We start from the raw sequence: 14689 nt of genomic DNA on the forward strand, positions 1-14689 counted from the left end.
CAGCAATTTAATAAATATTATTAAAATTGTTGACATGTGGGATTTGTTATGTCTTTGGTCAAGTTCATTGTAATCCAGAAAAATAAAACCCGATTCAAGCATCTTGTTTGGTTATATTACTTGCCTCTTATGTTACAATAAGTTATGTTATTTGCCTGTTGTGTTACAGTAGGATTCATCATACAATTGTAATGATTTGGAATTATCAATTACATTTCTTAGGAAATTTTTTTTAATTGTCCTTTGACTAGTTGCTATTATTCCTAGTCCTTTTCTCTCATCATGTCTAAGTTACTTTATCTTACAAGATGTTTGAGTATCTCTGGTAAATACTTTTTTTTGTATATTCCTTATGTGGTTTAATCCTATCAAACATTTGGTTGTATGACTGTATTTTATGGCATATAAGACGCATGGGCATTTAAGTCGAACTCATGCTTCAGCAGGGAATATTTGGGGAAAACACGAAATGACAACCGAGTACAAGCCTTTGCTACAAGCTGATTGATGACGTTACGTGCTAGTGAGACACTATGAACCCCCGACTGGTGGCTCTCTATATTATTCACTGTTATGATAATTTTAAGATTCTTTCAAAGGCTAAAGGATGTTTTCCTTATAGAAATATAAGATAAATTCTGCATGTATGACATTAATAGCTAGTAATGCTTGTAAGAGTTCAGAAATGGTTACTGCTAAGCTCTGAAGAGATGGGTGCCATGTGGGCGCTAATCGTCTCGGGTTAGCATCATCAGTAGTAGTTATAAATCCAGCTCATGTATTTACATTCTTTTTCAATTAATTAAAAGTAAGAGTTTCATTAGCCTACAGGAGACCACAACTTCACATACAAGTACAGTATAGGAAATGGGATGATTTTTGGGGCCCTTTTTTGAAAAAAGAAAATGGTCTTATATGCTGTAAAATACAATACTTAAAATTGTATTTGGTAATTTGTATTTTGGTAAAAGTATGTATGTGTATATTTGTGACAGTATTATCTTCTATGATATAGGGTCGATTACTAGCCCATGACATAGCCGTGTTCGCAAGAGAAGGAGCCTCAGCACCACATTTTCAAATATTGACCCCACAAGAATTCCCTAAAGTGCTCAGCGATGGGTCTACATGGTTTGTGGATTTTTATGCCCCATGGTGCCCACCTTGTATGAAGTTGCTGCCTGAATTCCGCAAAGCCAGCAAACTTATGCAAACACCAATAAATTTTGGTAAGGATTATGTTTTGATTTTTAGTGCAGTAATTATGCTGATAATTTAAGTGTTTGTTTGTTTGAAAAATGGTCTCTGGAAGTGTTTGACTTTTGCATAGTGAAACTTAATGACTCATTAGCGTGAACAGTAGTTGGTGGCTAGAGGATCTTAACCTCACCAGTATGTGTGGTTTGATTTTCTTACTGAGAGGAAAATGTGATGTTAACCTTTTAATGACAGTCCATTGAAAATTTTGGGTGGCTGCCCATACTACAGATTTTCAGGTACAGTTTGTAAAAAAAAAAAAAAATCAAAGGATATTTTATGATTCTGACTTGTTTCTTAGTTTATGTCAGAACAAGTTCTATAAAAAAAATAGACTAGCCACCTCTTTTTTACTCTCTGTTCTGTCAGCTTAGTTCAGTTTTAATCTTAAGTACTGTATTAGTATTTAAGATTAATATCTAGATTATTTATAAACACCTGTCCTGTTGAGCTTGTTTAATTTGTTTTTATTTGTGCAGTAACCCATTTATTTATTTATTTTAGAAAATATATTTGATGTGAAGTAACACAAATGTGAGAAGGGGTATACAGTATAACTGATATTAATCTTTGACATAGTTCTGAGGATCGATAATTACTCACTTGACAGTTTAATGTTAAAATGATGGCATCTCTTACCGAAAGAGTTACCAGGCAGACTAGGGACCCATATTGGCTATATAATCAAGCCTAACCTAATCATTCAAAAACAGGCAGGAAAGGTCTTAATACAACAGTTGTGCGAGTCATCCTTAAAGGATTTAGGAGTAGCTGAAGGAGTCTGTGACAGAATACAGCTAGTATAAGATAGTGTGAGGATATTTGGTCTGGTTGGTAATTTAGTTTGAGTCTTTATAGGATACTTTTGTGTAGCTATAGGCATTATAATCACCATAAACCTAAATCAATCAGCTGTTGGATGAAGGGATTTCTCATGTGACTTTCAGATTTCAACATTTCTGGTCCTAATAACCAGCAGATTTCTTTTATTTCATTTGTCCATCTGATGGTTGGACTTTTTTCTAGGTATAGTATTTCTTATTTCCCAAGGTATTACTGGATGCTGAAGGGTTACTTTGTACATTAAATATATTGTACAAGTTAATCATATGAACAAGAATGTGTGAATATTTCTGCCCATGTCGTAGCTCTCTTCTGTCACTTTCTACACTCGTCTTGCCTAACTTTCCCCTATTTCCCCCCTTTTTTGAGGTACCCTATACTGTAGCTGTACCCATTAATCCACCGGGTGAGGAGTAAGAAAAAAAAGATTGAGAGCTAGACATACTGTATACAGGTGTGGGCAAGGTGACCAGGCTTCCCTATTTCGGCAGGACGGTCCCAATTTTTCAACAAGTGTCCCGCATTCTGACAGCATCTCGATAATGTCCTGCATTTTCAGAATTTGTCCCGAAATTTCCCGCTTCATTAATGAAAGAATAAATTTTGACAAGAAATTCAAACAAATTTTGGGAGATAGAGAGGTTGGCAGTGGGACAAAAAGTAATGTTTGGCAACTTAGCCCTCCAAATTACAGTGGTCCCTCGGTTAACGAACACAATCCGTTCCAGAAGGTTGTTCGTTAACCGAAAAATTCGTTAACCGAAACCATTGTTTCAATGGGTTTTTGGGTAATTGGTTCCAGCTCACCGAAAATTGCCTAAATTCAACAAAAATGGAAGAAAAGTTCACTTACTTTGAGGTGTGTATGTAGAAGGCTCCTGGATGATGATGATGGGAATTAGAATGGGGGTGGAGAAGGAAGAAGAGAAGGCATTGGGGTGGAAGAGAAGTCACCCCATGGCACCATTTCACCCATAAAATTTTAGTTCTCTTGGTGTATTTCAAGATTATTTTCTTTAAATCAACACTGCACTGCATTATATATTGTCAATATGTAAAATATATTTCAAAATGACCAATAATTTGCTTGGAAACAGAAAAAAAGCGTTTAGTTGAAGAGAGTCTCAAGCAAGATGTTACCTCCAGTGAAAACAGAGAGAGACTAACGCCTGTTTGCTGTGTTAAGAGGCTGGATGCCGCGCATTAAACTAGTCACTTTACCTTCAATTATGTTCAATAATTGTTAAAATGACTAAAAAATTGAATATTAAACTTTTAAAATTATTGAATAGTATAAACTTCTTGATATTTACTAAAATAGTAAGGAATTTAAGCCCTAGAACCGATTAATGTATTGGCGGACTAATACTAAAGCTGGTTGACCGGCCAGTGCAAGCGAAAACATGTTGAGGTCGGTTCGTAAGAAATTCGTTAACCGAATTTAAGAATCTTATGGGAGGCAGTTCGTTAACCGAAATTTCGTTAACCGAGGCGTTCGTTAACCGAGGGACCACTGTAGTATGATTCCTGTCCTGTTCCAGCTGTGTGCATAGATGTCATATGTCACATGATATATTTAATATTTTTCGTTCACGTGAGTGTGAAATTCTGTTTGTTGCTATTTATAAAGGCCTCTACCAATATAAAAAGTGCATTGCAATGTCACAGTGGTTTTTGTACATCATATATTGCATTATAATTCTCAATATGTAACATACCTACATGGAAAATGTATACCAACGAGAGGAAAATTTACCAAAACAGGTGGAAAACTGCAACTGCAGGGTATGCTGCTCACTGAATCTGCTTGGAGCATTACACGTGTGACATGCACAAAAAATTAGGAAAGTTATTTATGTGTTGGACAGTTTTTCCTCATTTTAGTTGGGAAAATGGCCAAGCAAAAGTGTACTTTTAATTCCCCTCTGCAGTCAAAATACCCCTTTCTTACAAAATGAAGACAGAAAATGATGTACTGTGTATGAAATATAACAGAGTTTAGCATTGCACATGATGGAGATAATGAAATTACTAAGCATCTAATCTTACAGAAACATAAAGCTGCTGCTGTCACAGTCACTACCTTTTTTAATTAGAAAAGGTTGTCCCCTAGCAGTAAGGATCTGGAAGTGGTTGCTGTTGAGGGTTTATGTATCTACCATACAATCAAAGATAATCAAAGCTTCCGATCTAATTACTGTGCGTCAAAAATCTTTCAGAAATGCTTTGAGCCAAAATTTGGATGTGCCAGAATGAAATGCCATACAATTGTTACAAGTGTATTTGCACTATTTGCCTTATCAGAACTGGATAAACATTGAAGAATGCTCATTGTGTAGCAATATTAAATGATGCAAACAACCATGGGAGCACTGAAATCTTCCCTGTACTGATTTACTTCTTTCAGCCCAATGAAGGTGTTCAAGTAAAACTCATTGGCTTTCAGTCTCAGCCTGGAGAAACCTTGGATATTGTGGTGAACTATTTAACATATTATCGAAGAACATGATCTTGGCAAGAAATAAGTTACTTTCTGCGGTGATAATACAAACTGTAATTCTGGTGGAGCTCAAAGAAAAGGAGCTAATAAAATTTTCAGGAAACTTAAAACTGTTCTTACTTAGACAAAGAACTGATTGGTATTGGTTCTTGTGCCTACATTTTACATAATACTGTGCAGACTGCATGCAACTGTTTGCCAATTGATGTGGAAACAGTTGTTGTTAATATATATTCATATTTCTACTTGTATACAGTTAGAGTAGAAGACTTGAAGGACTTCTGCGATTTTGTACCAATGAACACAAATATTTAACCTATGGTACCATATGAACAATTTAAATATACAAACACACACTCAAACCATCCTCTAGGTAACGTGACACAGTTCAACCGGGCAATCCCCAGCTGACACAAAGATGGTTGTGGCTAGCAAGAGATACTGGAAGAGTTGGCTCGCGTAAGGGTGGTTCAGGGGGGTCAGATGCTTTTAAGTGAGGATGCATACGGTAGATACGCATACTATAAATATGCGTACTTTGCGACCCAACTATAATTCGACCTAGAACATAGCCAGTTTCTGGAGCTTTCCAGATACTGTACCGGGATGCCAGATAAACCGTCCCTTATCTGTAGTAACAGGTAGCCAGAACCATTCCAAATATTCATCCAAGTATATATAGGTGTACAATTAAATATGTGTGTGTGTGTTTGCAGGGAGTATTGACTGCACTCTACACCATGAGTTGTGCTCCAAATTCAACATTCATCAGTACCCTACCACAATACTGTACAACCAGAGTGTTCCACATGAGTACATGGGCTACCATACCGCTGCTCAGATCGTGGAGTTTGTCGAAGATACTCTCAACCCTGCTGGTAAGTTCTCATCTATCTATTTGTTTAAATTTTTTTTATGACTTGTATTTCCAGTTATTTGATGATGAACTTTGATCTTGTACTATTTTGGTTCTCAGAGTATCACTTTAGGTACATTATGCTGTAATTTATTTTGAACAACTGTGAAAAGTGTAACTTATTGTGAATGGTTCTGTTTCTCTGTATGTATGAATGTTTATAAATAATTGTGTTTATTTCTATGTATCATTGTGTACTGTTAGAATGTGTCACAACCTCGGGGACAAATTTTCATAAGCCGGGGACAAGTTAACACTAAATTTTGAAAATAGTTGCAGCATTAAATTATCAGAGCGAGAGGAACTTGGGTCTAGGTTTATTAGAGAAGAGGATCAGTATCGTTATTGTAGATACCTGGAACACGGTCTTATTTAGCCCAGTTTCTTGTCATGTTAGAACAAGTTTCTCTAGAGGAAGATTTATGAGTACAGGTACTGTACTAACTGTAGAAGTCATTTGCATGACCAGGTTTCATTATCCTCAAAGCCAGAGTTGTAAAAAGTACTGGACTTTGTTACTTAAGTAAAAGTATTGTTACACTGGCAAAATGTTACTCAAGTAGAAGTAAAATAGTTATCATTCTTAAAGTACTCTAGTACTGAAGGTAAAAAGAACAAACAAAATTATTGTCTCAAATATTAAAATATATCCGCAGTAAATTATAAAAAAATAGTTAACTAAAGATAAAAATAAAAGACACAGAGCATGACGTGTGTTTATTTGCAAATCTTTCTATTAACCCCCTCAGCCTTGCACGACGCCATTATGGCGTTGAACATAAAAGGCGAAGAAACTTACGCTCAACCTCGTGATGCCAATGTGGCGTCCAATGGGTTATATTTTCAATTAACTCAAACTATTCAGTGAAACCGACTGAACTTTGGACGCCATTTGACAGACGTCATTTTCTTTGTGTGGACGATATCACCTTCCCCAAGACGGTCTTGGTCATCGTGTGCATGGCAATGCAGCATGAAGCAAGTGCCACTCTGGCCATTAGAGCGAAAGGAGGGTGTGCCGTTTGGCCCTTTAATTATTCCACGAGTTTTTGTGTTTTTATTTTTCCTTATACCACAGTATTTTACATGCTTTGGTCTTTGTTTTGGTATATAGTACACATCAGTGAACACAATATTACAAGGAAAATGCAAATGGAAATCAAGATGATGCTAAACATTTTCCTACTTTTCAACTTTTACTCGAAAAAAAGTGGCTTAAATTTCAAGATTTTTCCATTTTTTTATTGTTTCATAAAAAAGTTTCGACAATTTTAAGCTAGAATAAACCCATTACATTTAATAAAATAATTCCATGGCAGTGAAATGAGTCCTAAAAAAATATTTTTTTCAACGATTTTTCGGCAAAAACCTCCTAGGCCGAGTGTAAGTTTTCATGTATGTATGTATGTGTCTCAGGCTCCAAGGCTGAGAGGGTTAAGATAATCAATAATCGATTCTCAAAATTATGGTTGTACAATCAAGATCTTTTAGGCCTAAATATAAGGCCAGCACGACCTATTAAAAGAGAATACGTTCAACAGCTGCTCTCCCTACAATCCATCGCAGGGATAGTGAACGGGCTGAAAATATATCCATCCAACACCATGATTACTTACTTCCTTACCCACACAACTATCGTCGACTTGGTCCGGAGACATAATGCTATCTCTGCTTGCATTGGGTTAGGATACAGACCTAAATGGCAACTACAGTATCTGAGGCAGGGGATGACCTGCACTTTTCTTCCTGTAAACTCTGTAACTGTCCCAGCGCTAACACCTTCAACACTACTGTATTGCCTTGACTGTCCCAATGTCAGGGACCTCCTACCACTATCAGCCTCCACCTACTTATTCATAATAATTTAGATTTAATTCTTGTACACTACCTGCACTTTGGTGGGTGCTAACTCCCATTGTCTTTAAATCATATCAATATTGTCTCCATATATCACAAGTCTTTGAGTGTTTTGCCAGATACGAGTACCAATGTATTTGTGTCTTGTGACAAGGCTTGTTGCCCCCTGGAGTGTAATACGTCAATTAATTAATAAATAATATGCCCAACATGAATAAACATACACTCACAAGCAGCGGATGCAGGTAGTGGGGTGTTAAGCTTCAGAGATAAGTCACATACTGTCGGGAGAGACCTCAGTAGCTCCATTCCATCCCCTGGGCATGCCAAGTAGCTATCAAGCTCCTTCAATTGAGGAGTGTGTGGATGATTGTTGCCTCCATAGTGACCGAGTCTGACTAAAAAGACTCGCTGTGAATTGTCCCTTTAATTGGGGTGTGGCTGTGGTGATGTCACTTTTCGATTCTGATTGAGGAGTGGCTGAATTTCTCTCACACCACGTAACATCTGGCTTGGGGGGGGGGCACTGGTACTTAGTTATTTAAGCAGAATTTTAAATATACTCAGTTTCACACTTATGTATAGTTACAGGCTTTATATCCAAGATGGGATTATGTAAAGCAATTTAAAATCACAAACTAGGGTAGGCTAGGTGAGGTGGGTGGTCAAGGGCTAATGGTCACAGGACGCAAGAAGATCAAAGTGAAAGTCCTCTGTTGCAGCCACTGCCACCTGACCCAACCTGACTTCACCTTACCTCACAAGACCTCTAGGTGTATATGCGACTGCGTGGTGCGTCTCCCCACACCCACACTGTACCCTTCATGGCTCCACTCATACCATACCCTCCACCCACACAACTATTTTACTATGGTTAATAATTAATCAATTAATTAAAAATTATATTACTAGTTTGCCACAGACATTAAAATTGTTTGTTTGTTTGGGGAATGTAATGAGTAATTATTTTTGTTTGTTCATTTATATTGGAGTAAAATTAATAAAAACCATACTTTATTCAAAGTAAAAGTACTAAAATATTTAAGCACTTTTTAAAAAGTAGATACCCAAATATGTTACTGGAGTACAGAACTCGAGTACATTTATTTCATTACTTTATAACTCTGCTCAAAACATTGCCTCTTCTCTGTGTGAAAGTTGTTGCCGAGGCTGATTTACTAGGAATCGAACATTTCATTTTAATTCTGAGTATTTACCCCCCCCCCTAAAAACACTAAACTGAAGCAGTTAACTATTGATTAACTCTATATTCCCTCGATAACATATACTCTGTAGCTTAAGAACCCAGACTGCTACACTCAAAGTTTCTTGATTTTTTCTGAGTGCTTTTGAGTCATGTGGTGATTTCTATGCTTGTATTGACAAGTTGTAACTGGATAAAGATCTACATACAAAGAGATATCTTGCAGAACATATCTAAGTTAGCCAAGTTTGTAAAATGTATTTTCAGAATACTACTGTATTATGTAATCAATTAATCCTGTTCAATTTGACTAAACAATTAATAAATCATCTCCACAACAACAAGACCTCTCTAATTCCTCTCACAGACTTGTTTAGCAGTGCTGTACACCATGATTAGAACCACTAGACTACCACAAATTTAAAGTTCATTAATTTTATTCTTTGAATCCACTGCAGTGCATATGAATCGGGTCTCAAACTTGGTGGTTTCGTCTACATCGATGATATGAATGATTTGGGAACATGGGGTCAAGCTGTATACAGGAATGAGGATTCTACTGGTGGATGATACTGGGTTGTGTGAAGACCATCTGTTTTACTGTAGTAGTGCAGTATGAAGGAATGAATGACAGCATGTTAGAGGAAGCCTGTAGTGAGAGAGAGCTTGCAAGAGTGAGTGAACTCCTGTGGATTGATTGTTTATTTGTTTTACAGTTGTGGTACTTGATGAGGCAAAGTTTGAGAAGCTAATAAGCAACAAGGTAAAAGGTGAAGTGTGGGTGGTGGATTACTTTGCCACCTGGTGTGGTCACTGCCGGGAGATGGCTCCAGAGTACAGGAAGTTTGCACGTATGATGGAACATTTACCCAACGTCCATGTAGCATCTATTGACTGTGCAGAATTTGGTCACATCTGTAAGAATCAAGGGATTTCAAGCTACCCAAGTATCATGTTGTATCCTGCATCAAGCTTTGGAAATCAGAAGATCTTGTAAGTAAATTCTACATCAGTTGTGTGCACTGTTCTGGACCCACTTGTGTGTTTAGTGTGTTAGTGAATGTATTTATGTGGTCCTAAAAATGTAGTAAAACTAAATAAAAAATCAAATTATTGTTTCCATTAAAATGAAAGTATTTTTTAAAGAGAATAATACATTGATTACTGTAAACATTATTATTATAAAGCAAATTGATTAAAAGATCATATAAATATATTTATTAGCCAATATAATCTCTGTGAAGGACCCAGGTATAAATAAAATTTGAATATTATAAAGTTGCTTGGGGGTTAGGTATACAGTACAGTATATGCACAGTGAAACAGTAAAGATTAAAAATACCAGTAAAACACAAGGAAGCCCTAGTGTGCTGTGTTTATCATAAAAACTATGTATCCATTTACCTAACACACTTTCTACATTACTTCTTTACACACTCATTGCCATCCTGCCCTCTGCTGTGAATAATTTACAGAAATTATCTATTGTATATGTATCAAAAGTTACGTAAAATATCTGTTTGCAGGAAATTTAACGGATGGTCACGGGATGCAGAAGCCTTCCGCCAGTGGATGTACTCCAACCTTCCCAGTAGAGTGACAGAGTTAGACGAACAAATCTATGAAAGAGTTCTTCGCAGCAAGCAACCTTGGCTCATTGATTTTTATGCTCCATGGTGTGGACACTGTCAAGTGTTTGCCCCTGACTTTGAGGATATTGCTCAGGTAAGTTTAATGTTTGTGTGTGTTGACTGCATCACACATGCAGGGTGGTCAGTGTTCTCTGTATCTGTGTTTCTCTCTCTCTCTTTAACCCTTTGAGCACTGCCTATGATTTCAGAGTATTTACGAAGTTAGATTTTCTCCCCAAAATGAAAGTGCTAATTTCATCCTTTTTTTTTTATTTCCTAAATGCTTGTGATGATCAAGTTTTTATATATGCCATTGAAATTGCCTGAAAATCATAAATAAGCTTTTAAAAAAATATATGTTTAACTAAAAACCTTGTTAAAAAGAAATGGTCAAAACGATATGAAAACCATGCCAAATTAAAAGATATTTTATATAACTGTAATACAGAATTACAGTTGCTTATAAATGAAATATACTCGATACATTATGCAGTAATTATATACAGTACAGGCAGTCCCCGAATTACAAAAGTCCAACTTACGAACATCGCCAATTCGAATGAGATTAAACTTTAAATTACAGTATTTTATGTAACATTATTATTTTCCTTCATTTGCTGTACTGTATTTTGTCATTCTATTTCATCATTTGTCTTAAATTAAGTGACTTTAGATGTATATAAGGACTTAGGATACGATATAGTGGGATTTTAAACATTGTTCTGGAAGTATGGAATGAACATAGCATCTGTTTTGACTGAAGTACATTTTCGACTTAAGAATGTCCCCAGGAACGAAACTCGTTCGTAACCTGGGGACTGCCTGTATAAAAAAGCTTGAAAAATAACAGACACATCTGCTATGTATAATGGATGAATTATTAACACTATACCAAGTAAATCACACTACTCCGTATTTTGCGCTGGGAGTAGTAGGGAGAGGGCTAAGGGGTTGTGACTATAGTGATGGTCTTATATTTCCATTAAAAATACAAAACTAATACAGTGGTTCCTCGGTTAATGACCGGTTCGATTAACGAAATTTCGGTTCACGAATTACCTCCCATAAGGATCTTCAATTCGGTTAACGAACAAAACTTTGATTAACGAAATCCTTACTAAAAACACGTTTTGTTGTGAGCACCAGCTGATCAGCTGATGGGTAAGTCTGCCAATTCAGTAATCTGTTCTATGCTTACATTCGTTTCCAGTGGAGTAAATATCAAGAAAGTTGTGCATTCTAATATTTTTGCATTTTTTATATTACAATTATTATTTATTTTAAAATTTAGTTAACATAATGATAATATATGCAGTACAGGGAACTAGTTTTTTGTGCACCCATCAGTCGCTTGACTCCGCCACCAGGCGTCAGCTTGGCTTTGTTAACAGTGGATTGAACATCAATTTTGTTGGTGCCTTGAATATTTTTGCATTTTCACATTAAAATTATTGGTCATTTTGAAATTTAATTAACATATTGATAATTTATAGTGCAGTGCAGTGTTGATTTAAATAAAATAATCTTGAATTACACCTAGTGAACTTAAAATTTTACTGCATCAAGCATGGGTCCCCTGAAAGGTGATTTCTCCTCCATCCCCACTTCCTTCTCTTCTCCCTTCTCCTCCACCCCCACTTCTAATTCCCATCATCATCATCATCAACCAGGAACCTTCTACATACACACCTCAAAGTAAGTGTACTTTACTGCATTTTTTTTTTTACTTTGTATGTACTTTTTGGTGAGTTGGAACCAATTACCCAATATCCCATTGAAATAATGGATTCGGTTAACGAAATTTTCGGTTAACGAACGACCCTCTGGAACGAATTGTGTTCGTTTACCGAGGGACCACTGTACTGAACAGTATAAAATGCTGAAAAACATACAAAAATATATAAAGAAAACGTAAAAAATATTATCACAGGTGTAAAGTAACAGAACAGCTTTGGCAAACTCTCAACTCCCTACATGAACCTCCTTTCCCAGCATCATAAACCTTATCACCTACCTTTCTTATGTTATGTAACAAATGTGCTACTTCAAACAACATTTGTGTACAATCTAGATGAAAAAAATACAGCTAAAACCATTAAGGAAAAGCCAAATAAAAGTTTAACACAACCACCATTTGCTTCGTCACTGGCTGCCAACTCCCTAGCAACGGGGCTCCCCCACACCCTGCTTACTGCTCAGAGTGCTTAATTCTAGTGCACAAAGAAATGTTTATTCCTTTCATCTGTATGACCATATATTAATTATTTCTTTTACCTTTTTTATGCATAATATGCATGTAGGATTGTGTGTACATATAACCGAGTAAAAAAAATGGAGAAAGTTATGTCTATCTACCTGAAATTACGAGTTGAAAAATAACCATAACACCTCACAGCTTGGCCTGGTAGCAGGATTGATTGATTGATTTGTGGAATTTAGGCTCAAACCTGATTTGTGGAAATAAGGCTCAAGCCAAACACTGAAGCCAGTAGACCAATCAGCACTGTATGACAATTATGGGAAATAAAAAAACAACCACATCCACACATCCAATCAAAACAAATTAAAAACAGCCGATGCTTCACAACCCTCTGACAAACGTAGAGGATGACGTATTAAAGAAAACTTGGCTCATTTTCCACCAAGGGATCACTGGACACAGAGAAGCATGCAAGGGTACACAGCACTTGCCTTAGATTAAAACAAATTTTCCATATTATAACTTGTAATATAACTGAAATTGTTTTAAAAACCTGGTATCAAGAGGGTTAGAATGATGTGGCTAGTGAGGAGTCTAACTTGGCAACAATGCTGCCAGCAATGTAACAGATGCAAATGAAAAGAAAATTATAAATAAATATTCATTTCTAGCAGGTATTTGTAGATATAAACCAACACATATAGTGAATAATGTTCTGCTCTTCATGCAGAAACAAAAAGAAAGAAATAGCCAGAGGTATGGTAGGCACGCCCAGGATAAAAGAGCTTACTGGTACTTATCGTTCACTGTAAATGACCCACAGAAATGCATGAATTTTAACCCCTTAAAATATATTGCATACTGTACAGTAGATAGTTCGACCCCTGACATTTTGCATAAAAATTTAATCATAAAAACTAAGCCTTACACGAGTATATGCAGTATTTTCTTATTAATACGGCACTCACGTGTTACATATAATCTGATGACCTATATCATATTCAGCATCTTTGTATTATGCATGTGACATTTATTTATTTTTTTTTGTATTTACTACAATTTTATTTACAGGCTATGGAAGGTTCAGTGAATGCAGGAAAATTAAACTGTGAAAAACACCGTCGGGTGTGCCAGGGGGCGGGAGTACGAGCTTACCCTACAGTGCGTCTCTACAGAGGCTCACCCAATGGTGATCGTCAGAGTACAGATGGAATTAATTTCCGAAGTCTACTTAAAGAGGATATACTTAGTAACTTGCCACACTGGCTACCCAAAGATAAGATAGGACATGATGAGTTGTGATTGCGTGTTTGTTATATTAGATATATCATCATCAGCCTGTACCACTCCTCTGCTGGGTGAAGGCCTTCCCAGATATAACACATTCTACTTTCTTGAACCTTCCCTGCCCACTGACTACTGCCTATAAATTTCCTGATAGGTAGATCAGTATCCCATATTACTATTACAAGTACTACAGTATTACTGTTTTCATTATTTTATTATTATTATTAATTCTATTTACAAGGTTTTGATGATATGATTACATTTGCAAAGTTTATGAAAATGATCCTTAAGTTCTTGTTATTAAAATAAATTGGTGTTTGATATTCTATATAATATTAGACATAGAAAAATTCAGTACACTCTTAAAGTCTTTCCATGATGGCAGTTGACTCATAAAATTGTTTTGTAATTTTTTTATAAAAATACCCTAGACCATAAATTTGTATAATTCTCTACCAATGAGAATTTTCCTGATAATCAATAGAGTAATTCAGAATATCCTACTTCTGATATCTTGCACAAGGGGGTGCATTAGTGAGTGGACTTGACAGTGATGAGTATCTTTCCCTGTGCTATTTATTGTTTTTGATAAGGAGACATGAAGTGACTAACTTGTTGTCTCACATAAATGGTGTCTAGTGGACCAGTTGCCCAGGTTGTACCACATCTGCACATATTTCAGAATCTCTTACATAAGTAAAATTTGAAGTCTGCATTTCAGATTTATTAACCTTATGCTATATTGTATTTTAATTTTCTTATATTGTTCTGGTTCTTGCAAAGAACAATGTTTAGAGAAGTAGGTTTTATAGAGGAAAAAAGTGACTGAAGAAAAAAGTGTTATTACAATAGACTTTACCTCAGAAGTCTTCAGTAACTTACTTGTAATAGTTGAAATTTTTTAGTGAATCATTAACATGTTCCTTTTAAGATCCAGACCAAAAATGCCAACCATATAAATGTCATCTAGTGGAGAGCAACCTATAATGATAAG

The 14689-nt window shown here is 36.0% G+C and overlaps 1 protein-coding gene across 3 annotated transcripts in view; it reads left to right on the forward strand.

Moving 5' to 3' along the window:
* LOC121865003 (dnaJ homolog subfamily C member 10-like) overlaps positions 1-14408 on the forward strand; it is a 35895-nt gene extending 21487 nt beyond the window's left edge. For all 3 annotated transcript variants that reach the window (XM_042364278.1, XM_042364280.1, XM_042364279.1), the window contains exons 10-14: positions 1016-1229; positions 5317-5478; positions 9294-9570; positions 10104-10302; positions 13480-14408. In XM_042364278.1, coding sequence (XP_042220212.1) covers positions 1016-1229; positions 5317-5478; positions 9294-9570; positions 10104-10302; positions 13480-13710 — 1083 coding nt within the window. In that variant the 3' untranslated portion in view covers positions 13711-14408. The remainder of the gene's footprint in view (positions 1-1015; positions 1230-5316; positions 5479-9293; positions 9571-10103; positions 10303-13479) is intronic.
* Positions 14409-14689: the final 281 nt, after the last annotated feature.

Source organism: Homarus americanus, unplaced genomic scaffold (assembly GCF_018991925.1).
Source record: "Homarus americanus isolate GMGI-L3 unplaced genomic scaffold, GMGI_Hamer_2.0 scaffold2539, whole genome shotgun sequence".
Classification (NCBI taxonomy): Eukaryota; Metazoa; Arthropoda; class Malacostraca; order Decapoda; family Nephropidae; genus Homarus; species Homarus americanus.